General features: G+C 35.2%; 1 protein-coding gene across 4 annotated transcripts; it reads right to left on the bottom strand.

Annotated features, from left to right (window-relative positions):
• Window positions 1-1,615: 1,615 nt before the first annotated feature.
• LOC7480475 (histone-lysine N-methyltransferase SUVR5) lies at window positions 1,616-14,150 on the bottom strand. 4 transcript variants are annotated; one of them, XM_024601456.2, is made up of 12 exons: window positions 13,854-14,150; window positions 10,630-11,118; window positions 10,018-10,320; window positions 9,797-9,907; window positions 9,178-9,288; window positions 5,729-8,566; window positions 5,253-5,414; window positions 4,037-4,153; window positions 3,848-3,951; window positions 3,630-3,767; window positions 2,425-2,512; window positions 1,616-2,104 (listed from the first exon to the last, which is right to left on the bottom strand). In XM_024601456.2, the coding sequence occupies exons 2-12, from the start codon at window positions 10,975-10,977 to the stop codon at window positions 1,997-1,999; spliced, it is 4,428 nt and encodes a 1,475-aa protein (XP_024457224.2). In that variant the 5' UTR covers window positions 10,978-11,118; window positions 13,854-14,150; the 3' UTR covers window positions 1,616-1,996. The 4 variants fall into 4 exon arrangements, with proteins under 4 accessions (XP_024457224.2, XP_024457223.2, XP_052309004.1 ...); XM_024601455.2 differs by having other exon boundaries at window positions 10,630-11,163; XM_052453044.1 differs by lacking the exon at window positions 13,854-14,150 and adding an exon at window positions 11,881-13,204.
• Window positions 14,151-21,139: the final 6,989 nt, after the last annotated feature.

Raw genomic sequence — 21,139 nt, forward strand, 5'->3', positions numbered from 1 at the left:
GCTTGATTTTTCAGTGACTTTTCGATCGCCTGAAGTTGGACTAGCATGCGACATGTCGTTTACCACAGCAAACAACGCGTCACATGTTTATTTTTTTTTCAAAAAAATAAGGGCAAGACAACAAGTCATTGATCCCTTAATAAAAAAAAAATCATATAGGCTCGAGTTCCTGGGCTTTTATTTTATCATTTGTTTTTTGGCCCTTGTGTTTTTTCTTGCAATTTTGTCTTTTATTGGGTTTTTTTTTCAATTTTAATATTTTTTTAACAAACTTTTATGATTTTTTTTAATAAAACATGATTTAATTTTTACCTAGTTTATGAATAAGATTGTAGTGTTTTTTTTCTTATGATAGGGGGTATTCTTTCTGTGTAACATTGTTTAAGTTTTTTTCACTTTAATTTTTTTCACTTGCTTTACTATGCGTGTTTTTTTAATTGTCATTTTATTAAATAAAATATTTATTCTAAGAAACAATTATTGAATATAATCAAATTTCTTGCTCGTGTTTTAAGATCAGATATCCATAGCCACATTTATCTCTCAACTTTTTAATTTAGTTTTTGATTAAATATCGTTTAGTTTTTACTTGATTTTCATATAAACTTATGATATTTTTTCAAATTTGTGCAAACTTTCATGATCTTTTTTTTCTTTGATTTTATTCAATCGTTTTCATGTGTGTGTCTGTTTCTATCATCGTTTGATAGAATAAAAAAAATTATTCCAAGTAACATAGTTATTGAACATAACTAGGTATATGATCCGTGTTACAAGATTAAATATTTTAATCTACTTTTATTTCTTGATTTTTCTAGTATAGTCTTTAGTTTAGTTAACAATTTTTTATGTTTTATTGGGGTGAATAATTTTTTGATTAAATAAAAGAAATTATTCTTAAAAACAAAGTTATTAAAAACAACTATGTACATGGTCAATATTGTAAAATTAAATATCTTGATCTATATTTTTTTCTTGATTTTTCCAGTTTAGTTTTTAGTTAACATTAATGATTTTTTTTTTATCGTTTATTAGCACGAGTAATTATCGATTTATTTAATTGCAAGCATATGCTTTTTTATTTATAATTGAGAATTTTGTTATGTTCAAAAACACGTTGAAAAAACCTTAACCCACAAAAATTTATTAAGAGGTTAGTACTCAAGCTAAATTATCCAGAAAATTGTGGGAATAATATTAATGTATTGCGTCAATAACTTGAAGGCTAAACCCATGATTGGTCTCTGTACTCCTTCAATCTTTTTAATCTAGACTTTATAATATTTCTTTTACTTGAGCCCCTTTAATTCGTAAGGCTAACAAAGAAACCCAGAATTTCGCCTTCCACGAGCTGCTAAGACTTTTCTTTGCACTCAACTTCAATGCCATGCCCACCGAAACACGTGCAAACCAAAATGAAATCAACGTTGGGCTTGTCGGCTTGCCCTCCAGTAGCTTGGTTTTTCTTGTAACATTTACACCTTGATCATGCTCAAATTTGGCATGCATGACTATTAAAAACTAGCAATTTATGCATTTTCATGAAAAGAATATACATAACAGGAGAGCACATATACCTACAATCTGAAAAAAAAAAAAAAAAAAAAAGAGGAGGAAAAATAAAACCTACACTTCCCATTAAGCTCGGGAGGCACCAATTTTCGCCATTCCATACAAAAAGAAGCCAAGATAAAATTATGGATGTCCTCTTTCATGGATGAAAATGTATCAACAAATGAGAATAAACACAGGCTACTTGCCGGGACATTGAGAAGATGATTGTAGCTTAAGGAACACAGGCCTCCGGCTCCATTGCTTGGGACTTGGCCAATATCTTGTCAGCTTGATACCAAATCCACTGGGGCAGCTACTTACAATTTGATCAGCCAACGAATAACAACCATAATACCCTTGAGCACATCCGAATCTGATTCTTGTGTCAGGTTCTCCACATCCCATTATTTCACGAAGGAGAGAGAACGATAAATTTTAAGATTTAATACAGGCGGCCCCGGCACTTTGAAGCTCCACAATGGCAAGGATATCCTTCTCCAGGCAGCAGCTCATACCGATAGTTGTATGTCAGTTCTTCACCAAAAGCTATCTGCACAAGATATGGTTAACCAAATAAATGAAATGTGCAAGTAATCAATACAAACACAGTACTGAGACAATAAGTTCTATTAACAAATAGATGCAGTATGCTATGAACTGCAATAAAGTAAAGATGAACCCCTCATACATCATGCACCATGAATAAGCAAAGAGCCCACAAAAGTATCCCACAAAACTTCCTTTGAACTATTATGAATATCAATATTCTTAAAGTTACATATAAGATTCAAGAAAACATGTGTATCTCTACATCCCTAGTTCCATGCATACGAAAATTGATATTCAAGATGGAATGAGGTGATTACTTACATCCTGACTTGCATAAAGACCGATATGAGCACGCTGAGAATCCATGCTGTCAACCAGAACTTGGTGGTTCACAAGATTTGGCATGCAGCTTCCAACATGAACATATGTCAAGTGTGAATCAACAAGCACAGCCTAAAGCAGACAAAATAACATGCCAGAAAAGACTTAAGACAACTAATCAACTACCGAACCCTATTCCATCATCTACCCCACTCGAGGCTTTTCTTCCCTTAAAATATGGGCAATCAGTCTCTTCATGTGTTGATGCATTTGAAAGTTTATATGTTAAAATTACATGCCAAAAGCTAAAGCTTCTAATTTTGAAGAGCATGTTGTGAATCGACCCCACTCCTTAGGCAGGAGAAGCAGGTGGATGGTAGAGTGATTTATGGCATTACTAAATTGTCATGTCCTTTTTCCCCTACCAATGTCTTAAACTAACCAGCCATCAAACAAGAAAATAAAGGCTACAGAGATGTCCTTGTGCAATCATATGGATGTTGTTAACCATCATTTAAACATAAATATAACTATATAACAAAATGTCTACCTGTACTTCAAAGCAAGAACCTCGCATACATCTAGAGAGTCCTCTAACAAAAATTCTTTTTAATATTTTGTTTTCTAGTTCAATAGAAATCTTCCTTGGAAAAATCAATGAGGTTATCGGTTTCCACGGTTTCCAGTTCTGGCCAGACAGCTACTGCATGGGTTAAAGGTCATGAAGGGACTGGTTCCATGAACCCAGTAACCTGATTGGAGAAAGTCAGGTTTTTGAAGAACTCTCTGGAGTTGCTTGATGTTTCTTTTATGTTAGATCTTAGCAATTCTTATACTTCTCCTGTATAACTGGCAATCTACTTTGCTATCAACATTTCATCTGATAATGTCACATTAAGCTGCATATGATCATATCAGACAGGCATCGTTTTGCTTTTTTTCATATGAAAATGGCAACTGAGCTTTGCAGACACATTTATCTCACAAATCCATCTTCATAAAGGCATCATGCTAATGCTTGGCATATCTAAAGATAGGCATCATCAAACCTAGATAACATCTTCACCTTACAGAAAATCAAATGGTTCAATCGAGTATGAGGAAATTTTAATTGGTTCACATTGATACATTTGTCTCCAAGAAGCAAAATTCTCAAACTATAGAGAAGACTACGGCAAGGAATAATACCTAACAGCATTCCCTACCTGTGATTGATGAACCGTGAAACATTCCCATACTTTGTAGCATCAATAAAATAATGGGCCTGTCCTTCAACCATTCTGCTCATATCATTGGTATGAGCATCAATTTTATACATATAGCTGCAAACTTCTTTGCCATACCTAAAAATCAAACAAGGCACATTCAAAACATAGCAAAAAAACCAAAATGAACAAAAATTGCATTTTTCAAAGTTTATAACCTGTCACGCCTATTGCTTGCCTCCTGTTCATTTAAAATCTCTCCAGTGTACTCACATATAAATGTACCACGTAGGATTGGTTCACCTGCCCTGACAGCCCAACCCTGTACTTCAGCGAGACAAATTAATATGGTACTATAGAGACAGTGAACAACTGAAAGCAAAACTCTAATTGAGAAGTATTGTTACTTTATTATCTGTATTGAAGACTTCCAGTTTCACTCGTATTCCATTCTGCAAAACTCTATTTGGGCATGTTTTATTGCAGTTGCACATGCTATTGCACTCGTAAACAAGGTAACCTTCCTGCACAATTTAGCAAGAAATGTTTCAAATGCAAGTCTCATCAGCAAAACAAGGGTGCATGCCACCAAATCCCCACCAACCTCTCACAAACAGGCAGGGAGAGAACCAAAACAAAGGCTATATCTGCTTGTCAAATAGAGCTTGGGCATAGAAATGAGAAATGGAGTACAAATTTTTACATGTTTAAGAACTATTTAACTCCATCAGGGGAAAATTAAGACCTAGTGATCTCATGGGCCAACAGAATCCTGGTTTTTATTAATTGATCAGATCAAATCTAAAGGACTGATACTAGATACTTGCAAGCATCTTGAACCAATACCTTTCACTTATCATATTTATACTTGAAGGCTTAATCAGAGGTGTGAGCAGTTAAAAGATATGTGTTTTGTTCGGCATACTGTAGAATCATTAAAGTAGTAACATCCTTAACTTTAAGGAAACTCTAGTGGTACAGGGTAGCATTCCTCACTTCTTTATAGTGTGATGCTTTAGGAACCTTTGGGAATGTTTACTTAGCTGACATTGAATAGAATTCTAATGCTCTCGTGTTCCATTTTGTTTCTTCTATTGTTTTATGGGAGGACATTTCTTCTATAAACCATATATCCGTCCCGTTCCAATACAGTTCTTCTTTCATCCCTCACAAAAAAAAGAGCATTGGTATTATTAGCATGATGTTTCATAACAAGAAAAATTTGTGCTCTTTTCAACTTTCTTGAAATTCAACTAGCTTTCATGCCATCTCCCTTCATCAGATCAAGTAAAAACTACTTATGAAGGGGGAATCGAGCAAGGTGGTGATATGAATGGAAGCTAATTTTTTACGCTATTTTCTATTACAGGATTCCCACATATACAGTTTATGGAATCAAATTGGCAAGTAATATAGAAGAGAGAAACAATAGCATGTATCAGTCACCCCACCAGACACTCTTAAAGCAGCAGGCCAATAAAAAATTTGCAGAGAATAGAAAGTTCAGGGAATGAGGAAGCTACTCCATATGCAGTCAATCATAGATACTCAGCCATCAAAAGAACATCAACTTTGGAGTGTAATCAGTAACTATTTGCACTGGTAAAAAGATAATGAAATTACCTCCAGAACAAGCCGCCCTTTATAGTCATACGGAAATCTGCCAAGCATGGATTTCCCATATATGTCCTTTGCATCTTCATAGTCGTTATCAAAGAGATAAACATGATCACATGTTTCAGGACAGCACATTGAATATTGGCAAGAACACCTCAATTGCAAACCCTACATAAAAAGGGATGTGGGAGGAGAAAAAAGCAGTGTTTAATGCATTTCTAAAATTATATGGATATGCAGATGGCATGAATGAGCATATTTGTTTGGTGTTTGTCTTTCTTTCTGTCTATCTCTATGCATATGTGTGTCTGTGTATATGTGTTTTATATTTCGAATTGCAGTGTCCTCAGCAGCCAATCAGGGTTCAATCATCTCCAATGTAGGATGACAACCAACAAGTGCATTCCACATCGATACAATTGGTCATAATCGAAATCAAATCAAATCTAAAAAACAAAATTAGAAACCCAACCAAAAGATACCTCAATGTCCAGACTATCACATTGATCATGAACTGGCCCTGTTACATAGGTAAAAGTATCCCAGGGCTTGGGGAATTTACTAATTTGACCATCGTAACCATCTGCCAAGACATGGAGGGAATCCAGGAGATCTTCATCTACAACACATGCCACTGGTATTGTCTCCTTCCCAAAGCTTATGTCAGTACACAAGACAGTAGCCTTTTGCTTAGGCCCCTCTGTAACATCATGCACATCTATAATATAGTGGCACTCATCCACTTCACACTCACTGTTTGTATGATCAGATGAATGTATCATTTGTTTCCCCTTAAAACCATTTGGAAGAGCCATCAAGGGCGAGAATAATCCTGGATCCTTGAAACTCTTACATCCTCTGGAACAACTAAACTCCTCCTGGTGCCATTGTACTTGAATATTATGCTCACTGCAGAGCTTGGCTGCCTTCAAATAAAAGCGTTCTGGCAACACTCCATATTTCCCCTCCAGTGATGCTTTTAGGCTCACCTTGCAGCAAGCAGAGCGTGCAATAGCTAAGATATCAAGGTTATTAGGCCGAGGTTTTGTTTTCTGAACCTCAGAAAACAATATCTTTGCAACCGCTGAGCATTGAGATTCTGCTAATCTACCTAAAGCCCCTGCCTCAGTCAAATTAGACTGTATGCTTAGTCCCTGGCTGCTAAGTGATTTTGAAGCCTGGATACGTTTCTTCAGACCAGAAGTCATCCTGTTCCTGATGCTGCTATATGTTGCTGCCCCCAGACCTTTCTTAAATTTCGGGCGGCTAAGTCTTCCAGATTTTAATCTATAAGCATAATATCGAACACCTCTCTTTGGGGGGCGAGAGCTGAATAGATTTGGTCCCATATGAGCAGCTTGATGGTGGCGACCAAGATCAGGTAGTAAATCAAACTTCAGGCCACAGAACTTGCAAATGTACTTTCTTACACCACCTAAATTCTCAGTGTGATTTTCCATTGATGCTGCATTTTGCAGCTCAAGTTTTTGCAAGGAATCCTCCTTCTCTTCACCCATAGACGGATTAAGTTGTTGAGCACCTTTTGGCAGTCTGAAATCAGCAGGGTGAACAGAGAGGACATGCAACCATAACTGGTCAGTGTTCCCAAAGTGGCTGGCACAAGGAATGCACTGGAACAGCATGCACTGTTCAACAAATTCCACATGATGTCTCTCCTGCACATGGGTTTCCAAACTTTTTCTGTCAGTAAAAGAATCCAGGCATATGGCACAAGCATGACCTCTGAAATGCCACTGTGCTTCCTTTTTATGGTTGTCCATCCAGTGGTTTCCAAGCTCTTTATCATCGAGAAACTCCTTTGAGCATATTTTGCACCTAATAGAATTTTCATCATCATGGCTACAGTTGACAGCCAATGGAAAAATTGCTGGTTCTTCCATGACAGAGGAAACTTGTAAATCTTCCTCCACAGCAAAGCCCCATAACTTTTTGAGTCTCTCCTTTTCAGTGAAAACTAACTTCAACAAGAGTTCCCCAACATTAAAATCTTTAGAAGCTTCAGAGAGAGCCCACTGAAGTTGAACCTCCATAGGAACTGGGTTTCTTAGAGAGAAAATGCTTTTGAAAAGCTTGTAGAAAAGCTCACATGCTTGATGTAAATGCAATTTCTGCTGCGGTGAGCGACAATCCTTCAAAAGATCTATAAACACTTCTTTTGATATTATCCTACTTCTACCATTTCTAGCACGCTTGAGCCAACTAGGAATGTGTTTGTCACAGTACAACGAATAGCGCTTTGGACTCTCAGGACACAGGATACTACTATCAAGGGAGCTTGAGCCAATACAGTGCAGCATCTTGGAGCTATTGCAATCATGGCCAGGATGCTCAAGTTTCTCGGGTAAGCTTTTCCTTCCATGAAAGGCATCACCATCCATGGCTGAGACAGGTTGCACTCGAAGGGGATTTTCAACTTGTCCAGACAATACCATCTCTTTGCAATATGTGGTGTCTGAACTGGGAAAGATCTCTTCATGTTTTCTCTTAAGGGGATTCTCTGGCAAATTTGAGGTCTTCTCTGCATCAGGCCAGGGTCTGTGTTTCTTGCAGAATGTGGTACCTGGTAGAGACCGATGCTTGCATCGAGTACCAAGAACAGTGGTACCTTCACACATAGGACTATGAACAGGACTTGCCTCTCCTCTAGTGGAGCTGCCAGCAAAACGAGAGGCCAGATGCACACAACAATAAACATCACCATCATTAGCCCACCTCACACACTGCCTTCCCTTAGATTCAATAAAAGCTGTACACTGGCGATTCTTACTCCCAGGTTCTATGCTTTCCTTAGCCAAAACTTCATTAACAGGTGTCATTTCTACACCTTTGTTCTGTACAAGCTCAGGATTTCCTGCTTCAACTACAATCCCATCCCATCTATCAGCCATGCTACAAGGTGACTCTAAAGGTGCAGCTACCTCGCCAAAACCATCCTCCTTAGAAAGCTCTGATTCTAAAGTATGAGCATTGACAGTGTCTCGATTACTGAAAAACTCAGAGTCAATTTCGACATTCGTAGTTTGAAGTGGACTGCTGGACTCAACCTGGGAAGCATGTGTCTCTGCACGGCGAACTTCAAGCTTTGGCCTCTTTCTGGTAGCTTGAAGACTGATGGTTGAGGGGGAGAGATTGTCACAGTTCTGCTGCTCCATATCTCCACCACTTGTCACAGGTTGGGAGGTTGAGAACCACTTCATAGCTTCATGCTTCCAGGTTTTCCACTCGGATCCCAATGTCGATTGCACTGGTGCATCATGGAGAGAATCGACTTCATTCCATAGAATAGAATTGTACAATTCCTTGAATCACAGAAAGCCACAATCAACAAATGTTTGAAGACAAAGATATAAGATTATACAACTTAGCACGAAAAGGGAGGTGGGCATCGCAGGTGCAAGCTGAAGCCTAATGGCCCAGCAAACAACCATGTATCCTTGCACGAATGAAACAACCCACGAGACAGGGTTAACCTAAAATAGGGACAGGCTTACTGTATCGAAAGTTCATATGGCCACAGGTTGTGTGGCATTTGCTTTCTATGTCAATCAGATACAATTGAGGAAATCACATAGCACAGCTCTTACAACAATACATTAGATATGCATCAACTGGTTATTGAATAAACATTTCGAAGTTAATCACAAGAAGCAAAAACATGAATTGAATGTGGATGTTTTTGCATAATAAATAAATTTTAATTGATTTAGGTAAGTAGACATTCGCATGCCCTTTTTTGTCAATTTTCTAGAAAGTCCCATGCGGTAGATGAATATATCACATACCATATCAAGGAACGAAATTTATTCTATTATAATTTTGACATGACAGAAATGTTAACTCCAGCATGCCTTTTACATGTCAGAACAACCTGCAGTCAAATTAATGTGTCAGCAGCCAAGTTAAAACATACCTCCCTAAGCAATTCAATGGATTCAGCACTACATGCAACTTGACACTGCTGTACCCAGGATTGAAAAGAATTCTGCAGCCAATCAGAACTTATGTACTGTTGCAAAATCATCTGCAGAGAAAGGACAAGTGCCATTACATCATCATTTACCAAGAGGGGGGAGGGGTGGGAGGGAGATTGTTTGGTGTTTAAATTAATGCAAGGGAAAAAAGAAATGGTGAATAAATGCGGAATAAAAAAGTCCAGGTTTTAACGTGTAGGGAAAAAAGAAGTCTTCAAATGGCCCAATGCACCTAAATTATAGTATACAAAGAAAAACACCAGAGCATGGCAACTTGACACGCGATGAAAAAAGACTAAATTTATAAACAAAAAACAAAGAAATGCAACAGCAAATGACTTAATTTCCAAACAGTAAAGTTTATTCATGACTGCTTTCTCCCACGTTTAATGAACACATGTTTCAATGCATAAAAAAGAAAGGAACACATGCATAGCTTTAAGAAATCAGTAGGGGGGTTTGGCTTTTATAGATCATAAGTTCTAATTGCTGCATTGTAAAAAGAAAAGGAGGAAAAAAGACCTAGAACCTACACCATCAACAGGGAAAGGAGTTTACATTTTGAAGTTTCAGAAGCATTCTTCCAAGATCAGAATAAGCACTACATCGTGAAGCCTCCATGGCAAATTCCTTCCAGACCATCACATCACGAGCTGGGTCTACTAAAGCCTATGACAAGTTTAAAAGAACAAAGAGAGAAATTGCAAGGAAACAGTAACAAAGGCATGAGTATCAATAAGTATTTGAAAAAAAAAACAACAAAAGATTAAAAATCATACCTCAGAATGAAACTGATCGACAATATTCACCATGGCAACAGCCAGCTTTTTCATTATAAACCGCCGTGCAACACTCATATCTTTAACCATTTTTAGCCCAATTTTGTGAGTCTTATATGCAATAGGCTCTGGAAATCCATTGATTGGTTGGACAAGCAGCATATCTGCCCAGGAATAATTTCTGGTGTGAGGAAAAAATATCACAAAATACTGCTTTCGATCATGAGTTGGTTTGGCTCTCAAAGTTGACAATGGCCAGTCTGCCCGTGCACATCTGATTCCAGCCTGCCACTTGCCTCTCCACTATACTTAGAAAATCATAGGAGTATCAGCATGAAAATCAAACTTGGGAAAAATCCCCAGTAATATACAGAAATTTTAAAATTCCTGGATTAAAAAAACTTTTCCTAGTAAAAACTAACATGTGAAAGACAATGCCAGGGGAGCCCCAAAAAAAGGGTAGTGCACCAACAGCACAATCCAACCCTCAAAAGATTAACATTGCATGTGACATCTTATAATCAACATTTTCTGTACAGCATTTGCTAGAGACCAACTGTTATTTCTTGGAAGCAAGAATAGAGAAATTTAAAAAAACAAAAAAAAAATTACCTTGACCCATAGTGCCACAGATTCATCGTGTTCTAGCCAGTTAGGCTCCAAAAGAGATGGCTCTCCATACCTACAGCTGTTTGGTTCGCTTTCAATGGTGTCAACAATTAAATTAGAGTTTTCAGAGGCTGCATTGGGTTCTGTGTAATAATTCTGTACGTTTATGTCATCTTCTCCAAAATCCTGAGAATCACAGGATAACCTTTGGCTCTCTACCTTACAATCAGAATATGAAGTTCCACCTTCAGAAATATGCAATTTGTCTACTGTCCCTAGTCCCTCACATTGTCTTTCTATACGAGACTCTTCTACATTTAGCAATAAGTCATTCACTCTGCCATCATCCATTGCAACTTGTTCTACACGTTTAAAACCATTAGATTCTCCATCATAAGTAAAATCTGTCTCTGAACGCTGTCATTCACAATCAGATTCTCCAACATACTGAACACCATTACAAGGAAGCACGTCCATAATTTAAACTGAAATCTGAAGTCCCACAAAACATGTATTGGTCATTCCAAACTCATTTCCCTGTTCAAGTGCAGGTCAATAAATCAAACAGTCAGAGAGAAATGTTCAGAAAAAAAAAAAGCTGCCAGTCATAAATGGTGGTAATTAAAGGCGTCCTTGATAAGTAAACTTCCAAACAATCTGTAGTCCAGTAATTCAACATAGTGTGTTTTCTTGCTAGCTAATCAAGCCAACTATTGGCCCAACAAATTCTCAGGCATGGAGGGAAAACCACATGGCAGATAATCAATATGCATGCCAAATTTCCAGGTTTAAGCACATCAAATAAAAAGGAACCTCCCACCAACCATGGTAATGCTTTATCTAACTATAGTAAGCATGCATCAATTCAAGCCTTCTTCTCTATAGCAACAGAAAAAGATAGTGCAGAAAAGTTTTCAAACACATAAAAATCAGCACTTTTTCCACAGAATAAATATAGAGTACTACGCTGTGGGAAAAAGCGACTTGCAAATACAAGCATACATAATAGCCTAATGGCTAGAAGGCTTGACAAAGAGATTGAAGAATCTTTAATCATAAATAATTTGACATTACAAAATCAGACTTAAAAATCCCCCCTTTAACATGTAAACACAGAATACCATGTCCCTTTCAATTGAGATTTTCAAACAACACTTACAAATCCAACAAGGAAAGCAAGCAGGCAAAAGCTTTTATTACTTTCACTGTTATATTTATATATTAAAAAAAAATGTTCTACAGCTTTCCATGTACCAGGGGACGTTAGCAAGAAGAGCTCCGATTCAATACAACTTGGGAGCAGGGCCTATTGCTTTCATCAAGTATGAATTCCTAAGGTGCTAGGGCCAAATAAAATTCAGAACTGTACTTGGGATTTGTTTTTTCAATCACTCCACCATAGGGAAGCTCTCTTGTGATGAGGTAATTGGAGACCATATTAGAAAAGGAAGGCGATACAGGTGCAAAGGGTCAACGCTTGTACGAGCGATATCATTCAAAAGAAGCACCTTGAAAGGGGGGGTTGTGAATTCTAATCATTCTTGAGGTGGGGAAAGGAAACACCAAAATATCCATTACTATTGCAGGGACAGTACTGACTCAAGGTTTGCATATCATGACCTCATTCAGTTAATGACTTCTAATGTTTCACAAGACCACTACAAGAAAGGAAGATAGAATGATTGTAACCATCTCTAAAATAATGAACAACTCATCTTATCATTGAATTTCCACAGAAACCCACAACAATCTAACTGTAAAAAAGGTCATGTTTTCATCAGTTTTCAAAAAAGATTGTGACCCATTATTCTGAATAAACAAAATTTCCCTAGTTTTCGCTTTTGCTAGTCATTTGATATTAAGTGAACATCCTTCAACAGTTGAAAACTGAAGTTATCATTCCTCTCTTCAGTTAATAAAAACTCAAAGATACTGAGTTGCCTAATGATTCCAAAGCCCAACCTGGTTATTTGCAATTTCTACATCTTAATCTTTTTCTATATTAGTACAGTAAAGTTCTATCACTGCATAAAAAAAAAGTCAGTCTGAATGAAGTCACTTCCCTCTGTATCTCATCCAGGTCACCTTATGTGCATAACTTACCGTGGTTGCTTATTTGTAATAAATTTGCAAAGTATTATCATTTTTCCCCTAAAACTGACCTCATTAAATGAACATAATGTGTTCATATGTAATTGATTAAAAAAAGGAGATGTTGATATTTTAATATAAAAAGAGGAGCAAAATCTACTCCCATTACATTCAATTAAGAATCCCAAAAAAGCCAATTAATTAAAAAATGATTGAATTTTAATTTATCAAATTAATACAATGCAGATAAAAACAAATGCAGCTGTCATCAAAATCTAGGGGGTTTCCGCACCTAGCAAAATTCAAATCAACATGCAGGCGTGCAGAACCCATGTACATTACAGAGGCTTCCGAAAGCAAAAAATTAAATTTTGTTTCTCTATCTTCTCTTACAAACTTGTAAAACATAGCTTCTGCTACGGTACAAGACAAAGTAGCACGACTAAATAACACATGAAACAAAACAAACATTATAAATTAATCGACAACAAAAATTAAATAAGGCCCAGATCCTTAAAAACCAAAAACCCACCTCAAAGACTCAATCTTTTTGCAGAGATTATCAGTTAAAACCCTAACCCACCAAACCCAGATACAAAACGTGCCATGGAACCGTACATTAGCATCATTTCACCATTAATCGTTGCAGTAACTGTAAGAAAACAACAATGGATTCACACCATCCAAAACCCACAACCAGATTTTTTTGTACATGATCAACATCATGTGAAACATGCATGACCTAGAAGATGATCCAAAATTAAATAAAAACCCCCTATTTAATTAACCAGATAGACCTAAAATCCCTAAATAAAAGTCCTTGTGCCAAAAGGGTTTGTTTTAATTGCATGTCTTCTATTTTTTCTCGGGGGTATTAAGGTGTTTTTGTACTTGTATATATATATATTTGTTGGGACACCAGCCGCAGCAGCTGCTGCTATATACCAGACATACATGCATACCAGCAGCAGCAATAGCTAGGTCTTCCAATTGATTGCAAGAAAATAAAATGTGACACACATGCATAAAAATAATAATAAGTCAATGGACAAAACAAAAGAGAGAGAGATAGTTAGGCGCTGTAAATGTAGCTTTAAAGAATATGAGAGTGAGCTTGCAAGGAGAGATGAGATCACCTTTTTTTCCCAGTAGTGGTGTAATTGTTTTGGAAGGTTATGGCCTTGAGGGTTAAGGTTAGCGGGGCTGAGGGTGGTTTTTTTGTTCTTTTTGGTGCGAATGTCCCATGTTTTTATCAAAATTGGCCAGTGAGATATGTGTTTCTGTGGGCAACTGGGGGATATAGGTCCCGTGACCAAAAAAAAACAGAGAGAGAGAGAGAGAGAAAGAGAGAGGAAGGGGAAATATATAATAAATCTAGAGAGAGAGAGAGAGAGGGAGGGAGCAACAAAAAGACGTGATCTGTGGTGTGTTTACGAGGAGATGTAAAAGCTGGCTTAGGCTAAAGAAGTGCGATTCTAAAGGGCTGTTTTGTGGGGATTTTTTTTAAAAGGAAAAATATTACTTGCTGTTGTTGTGCTATGTTTTCAAGAGAGTGGTTGATTTTTATGATTATGCTTATTTTTAAAAAATAAATTATTTAAAATATACTGAAATAATATTTTTTTTATTTTTTAAAATTTAATTTTGATATTATCATATAAAACAATAAAAAAATCAAATCTTTTCATTAATTTTAAAACACAAAAAAATAATTTAAAATTTAAAATTTTAAAAAATTAATTTAAAAAAAATATATTCTTACAGCACAAAAACAAAAGCTTTTAAGGTTTTTTTTTCAGTGGTTTATGTCGATGCTGTTGAAAAGGGTTTTATGTTTCCAAGATTACTAGGCATCGAGATACGAGATTTAGGGCACATCTTATTGAGTTCTGTTTAAAGACCGTAGCCGAACTTCCAACAACGGCGTCGTAGCATCCCTTTCGTACTCTCTTTTTTTTTTTTTTTTTTGGTTCAAGATTTATAAAATAAAAACTGAAAGGTTGAGTGAATTACGATTCGGTCTTTGTAGTTTTTATGGGTTTTGTAAATTAGTTTTCTAGTTTTTTAAATTATAAGTTAGTCCTTTGACCCATGTTGACTGTTAATTCTTTTTAAAATTCCCATATTGAACTCTTTTAAATGCATTTCTAATTTTGATTGTAGTAGGTGATAATTTGATCTTTTATTGGGAGGGGTAGTCACAAACCTCGAACGGGATTAGTGTCACCCTTTAAAAGAGTGTGAGAATACCTGGGTAAGAACAAAAAAATAAAGGATATTTTAGACGACAAAAAAAAGAAATTAAACGTTAGGAAAAACTAATAAAAGGATTGAGTTACAAAACATATAACAATATAAGACTCAATATTGAGTTTTTTAAACTAAAAGAATTGACTATTTTTTTCATAAAAGGCAAGGATCAAATATACACTGTACTAATATAAATTTCAAAATCTTTTAGCTAGCTTTCCTTTCTTAGCCTGATGTTAGAATATGTTTGGAAATGCAGTCTAAATCGCATTCTCTTAAATTTTGAAAAACAAAATTGCTTAAAATAATTTTTTATATATATTTTCGGATCATTTTGATGTGCTGATATAAAAAATGATTTTTAAAAAATAAAAAACTTTATTTTGATGCATTTCTAAACGAAAAACACTTTAAACCATCAACGCTATTACAATTTTAAACACACCCTTAAGATGGTGTTTGGGTCTGCTGTTGCGGCTGGAATTAAAAGTTATTTTAAAGTGTTTGGTTAGTATCAACCACACTTTTTTTTGACGTGGATCCCAGTCCAAAACTGAGGTTGGACCTCAATTTGTGAAAAACAATTTACAATTGCTTTTCATGCGTGTTCTCCTTTCTCTCACCATCGACATTGCATTAAACATTAAGATACTTTCCCAACGGCCAAGAGCTCATCTTCCCCTTTGTTCCCAAATTACTGCCATTGATCTAGACTCCCATTTTCTAATTTCATCCTTCCCCTCTGTTCCCTTCTCTCGTCTCTTGCCAAAAGACAACGAGACAATTTATCAATTTTTTTCAAAAACAACCCATACAGGACGCCAAAGTTAGACACCGGATCGGAGAGCATCCTTGTTCCCCTATGTCCCTTCTTCTTTCAAATGAAGATCTGTCACCTTTACCTTCACTGATTTGTCCCTCAATTGTTTCGGTTTGCAGAAAAACGCAACAGATTCGTGTTGGGAAAAGTCACACGAGCGATAGACCCGTAAGTTCCTGCCTTATCTTCATCTTCAATTTTTTTCTTAATTTAACTCAAAATTTCATTTTTGTGTTAGGTCTCCATTGTTTCGGTTTGTAGAAAAACACAGTAGATCCGTGCTGGAAAAAGTCACACGAGAGAGAGACCCGTAAGTTCTTGCCTTATCTCCATCTTTAATTTTTTTAATTGAGCTAAAAATTTCATTTCTGTGTTGCTTCATGATCTGTTTACTGTGCGTAATTATATGTTGTTCTTCGTTGAAATCTGTTTTGTTGTTGATGTCTACTAGTTTACAGTGCTGCTGTTTGATTTTCGTTTGTTTACTAGAAACAATGTTATGCATCATGTTGATCTGTTTATTGTGTGTATTATATGTTGAATGTGCTTGATAAACGGTAGAGTTCTTTGTTGTGCGTTTGTTTATAAAAAAATCCTAAGGAATGACCTGTTAGCATGTCCTTAGTGTAGGATTAGACCAAATTCTTACTGTCTATTACTTTGATTTCTACTTTTGAAGGAAATTAGAACTTTGATTTTGCATTTGTGTGTTTAGATGCTGAGAAAGAAAGGTGTGTTACTTTGAATCTATAAATATATTCTTGACTTTTTGTTTTTTTCCTCTAATTTCTGAGAATCCAAACAGCCTGTGTTTCTGCACCTGGTTATTTTCTTTTAAGGTTATTTTCTATTCTGTTATGTTCTGAAGGGTTGTCCAGTGAAGATATGATAAAAGTGATTTAAAAAGAGAAAAATTCCCATTGAATTGAGTTCAAGATTCTATAAAGAAGTAAACAGAAACTAAGTTTTCTGAACAATTAAAATAGAATTAATGAGTTTCAATTAGTTTTCATGATAAATTGCAACTCCTTCTGGTTTACTTGGAATTAACGGGAACATTCTCATTCAAATTAAATGCATGGTCAATGTTTGTTGCTAACCACATAGCTTTTGTAAATGCAGAACATTGATTGTTTTTGTATTGGTTGAATCCATGATTATATATGTCCCACAAAGTAATTAATATTATTGATTGATTTTAAACTTTTGTTAAATGTTTTAAAAGATATCATGGAAGGTCTTAAATCTTTGGATAAGGCTGCTTGGACAAAGAAAATGTTGCATATATTTTGTGATATATGCATTAAGGCCATAGATATGAGAATGAGATCGAATACTCATTTCGATAAAACGGGATGGAAATTTTTTATAACATCATTCAAAGAACAAACTGATCATGAATTCACTAAAACACAACTGAAAAACAAATAGGATGGATGCAAAAAGGATTGGAGGATATGGTCAAAGTTGGTTTCTGAAACTGGTGTCGGTTAGAGTAATGAATTAAGAACAATTTCAGTTAGTGATGAGTGGTGGAAAGCAAAAATTCAGGTAAATTCCTCATCATCCTAACAATTTCATTTCTTGTTGTCAAATTTCAGAAAAAAGTTCAATTCATGATTCTTCATTACTTGTACTTATTATATGCAGGAAATAAGAGGAGCCAAAAAAATTTAGACAAAACGGTATTGAACCGTCTTTGAAGATTAAATTTGACAGAATGTTTTCCAATATTATTGCAACTAGAGAGTTTACATGGGCTCCTTCGTCAGGAGTACTTTGTGGCAATGATGTCAATCCTGGCACAAACAAATCCAACATTAATGGAGTTGATTTCGAAGAAGGTAGCGGTGATTCAAAGGAGGATGTGATTCCAAATTTGGACACTAACATGTCTCGAATGGATGGTGGGGGTGAATATGTCAAGCATCAGTAACACAAAGAGCAGTGGCAAAAGAAAAGAACGAGATCCTTTCGAGGGTTGAGGTAGAAAAAAGAAAACGTTTGGAATTGGTGTTCAGATGCTATCAAGGTGGGATCAACTACTTGAGAGTATGTTGACTAAGAGTGATTCAACTTCTTTGAATATGGATCGGGTATGCTGTAGTATTCCCGAGGTGATGGCTAAGCTCCACTCAATTCTTGGATTTTTGGTTGATGATGATTTTCACGACTTTGCTACGGATTATCTTGGTTTAAGAAGGAAACGAGAAATGTGGTACAGTATGGGTACTCTTGAACATAAGTTCAAATGGTTGCAACAAATGTATGCACGAAGTAAACGTGCATAACTGACATGGTATGATTTTATTTTTCTTAAATGTTAATTAATTAACAAAATTCAAGTGCTAGCTAAATGTAATGTGTGATGTTATTAGACATGATTGATAATTTATTTCTACATGTTTATTTTATTTTTGCAGAATAATGTGATAACAGTTTTGAAAAGAGTAGTTTGCAGTTGTAGAAGTTTGTTGGAGTCATTATTGTAGCAGACTGTTGTGTTGCGGTTTTTTTTTAAAATTTATATTTCAGACATTGGTCGATGTATTTATCAACTTTGTACGTTGGTTATCGGACTGTTGAGGTGCGTGTATTTTTTTCAAATTAATATTTCAGAGATTAGTCGGTGTATTTATGGATTTTTTACGTTGGTTATCAGACTATTGAGGTGCGTGTATTTTTTTTCAAATTAATATTTCAGAGATTAGTCAGTGTATTTATAGATTTTTTACGTTGGTTATCGGACTATTGAGGTGCGTGTATTTTTTTTTTGAATTAATATTCCAGAGATTAGTTGTTGAATTTAAGTCAATGTAATTCTGAAATATTAATTGTCAGTATAACTATTTATGGTAGCAAAAAAATAAACGGTACAACAGTTAAAGATAAAAGCTGCAAATGAAAATGATGCATGTAATGATTGCAAAGTGTAGAAATTAAAAACATATAAGAACAAAAAATATAGAATAATGGAAACAAAAAAGTGCGGCCAAAGCATCTTGAATAACTAGGAGAGGACATTAGTTTTGTTGGAATCACGTGAAAGTTTGAAAATGTTGCCTACAAAAGAACATATATATGTACTTATTACAACTCATATATGTCAAAACGTAATTATTTTGAAAGCACAATATTTCAAAAGAGTTGTAAACATCATTTCAATTTTTCTATGAAAAAATTAATTATATACACACCTGGAGCTATAAATATGTATTATATTAATTATATGCACAAAGAACCATGTATGGTTTCATACAACACAGGGATGCATTGGTTGAATGAGGTTTTAAGAGGTCATTGGAAACGATGTGTCAACATGTTTAGGATGGACACAACCACTTTGTTGAGTCTGTGCAATGATTTAGAAACGCATCATGGCTTAAAACCTTCAAGAAGAATGAGCGTTATTGAAAAGGTGGCAATGTTTCTATTTACAATAGTAGTAGGGACGTCAAATAAGGAAGTGCAGGAGAGATTTCAACATTCAGGTGAAACTATTAGTAGATGTTTTAAAGAAGTCCTTAAATCATTATGTTTGTTTGTTGTAGAAGTCATAAAACCAGTAGATCCACAATTTACAAGCACGCCAAGAGAAATCACAATGAATCCAAGATATATGCCACATTTCAAGGTAAGACAAATTTCTTTTTAATATGAAATATTTTATTAAAGTTTATGATTACTTCATTTTTTATTTTTATTTTCCTGTAGAATTGTGTAGGTGCAATTGCTGGCACACATGTGCGTGGCTGCATATCAGCTGATAATCAAATTCCATTTATTGGGAGAAAAAGTATACCAACACAAAATGTCATGGCCGTTTGTAGTTTCAACATGCAATTCATGTTTGTGTGGGCAGGATGGGAAGACAGTGCACATGATACGCGTATTTTTCTTGAGGCTATTGACAATAGCAGTATAAATTTTCCAAAACCACTAGAAGGTTGTGATTTGAAAATAAATTGATGACTTGGTCGAAAAATGTTCAATTTTTTTTTTAGTTTTGTAATAAATTAACATGTTGTGATTCTTTGCAGGGAAATACTATTTGGTTGATGCTGGATATCCCAATGAGTATGGGTATTTAGGTCTTTATAAAGGTGAGAGGTATCACTTACAAGAATTTAGGCGTTGTGGACAACCAAGTGGCTGTGAATAAGTGTTTAACCGTGCACATTCATCACTACGTAACATGATCGAACGTTCTTTTGGGGTATGGAAATAAAGGTGGAGAATTTTGCAAAACATGTCTACTTATCCATATAAAATCTCAAGTTGAGATTGTAGTTGCATCAATGACACTACATAACTATATTGAAGGCGATCGCAAAATGATGAGGTTTTCTCCGAGTATGATTGCAATCCCAATTTCATTCCAGATGACTTTTTACCTAATATTGTATCTCGCTCAGCTATTCAAGGATCACAGAGGCCTTCACGTATGGATTTTGTACGAGATGAAATTGCAAATAGTTTGATGGGACAATGAAAAACTTTTATTAATGTACAAGGATTATTCATTTTGTTATGTAATCATAATTATAAAACAACAATATTTTGCCAATATATATATATATATATATATATATATAATGTCTTTCTTAGTAATTTTATAATCAAACCTCATATAAAAAGCATATTAACCAAACACAACAAACTGTTTTTTTTTCAATCATAATTTCAACCGCAGTTTTAATCACACACCTCAAAATTAAAACAAACCTCATAAAAAATACTTTTTTAAAACTGTTTTTTAAAACCACAACAACAACCACAATACCAAACAGACCCACATTTGTACTTCTACTTTCATTAGAAAAAGAACAACTTTAACTTTTACTCTATATCCTTCTTTAGTCTAACTATGGATGATAGCATGGAACTAGTTGTTATGTAGCTAAATAACTAAAAATTGTTTTTTTACAATTTTTTTCTATGAATATTCTAAGCAATTTCATTAGGGATAATGATGAATTCATGAAAATTTCCCGGCTAGATTTGGACTTTTCATAATTATATCCTAGGCTAAAGGTTTAGCTTGCAAAATAAGTCTCATATTATAATAGAAAACTCTCTTATGCTTAAGTTAATAAATATAAGAAGGGTAAAATGTTTATGTGAAGACAAGTATATGGAGTGGAGAGTTATATATGATGTGAGTTTGAATGAGCATGTGTATGAAATCTTATATTTAGGACTTGATTTGCTTACCTAGTGACTAAGTGTATTTATACACTCAATGACTTGAACTTACCTCATTGTTGTGTCATGCTTGTTATTGGTAGGAAAGGGTGGCCTTGAAGTGAGATAGATTTGGAGGAGATAATTATTAGTGTGAGAGGGTGTGTT

Source organism: Populus trichocarpa, chromosome 5, assembly GCF_000002775.5.
Source record: "Populus trichocarpa isolate Nisqually-1 chromosome 5, P.trichocarpa_v4.1, whole genome shotgun sequence".
Lineage (NCBI taxonomy): Eukaryota > Viridiplantae > Streptophyta > Magnoliopsida > Malpighiales > Salicaceae > Populus > Populus trichocarpa.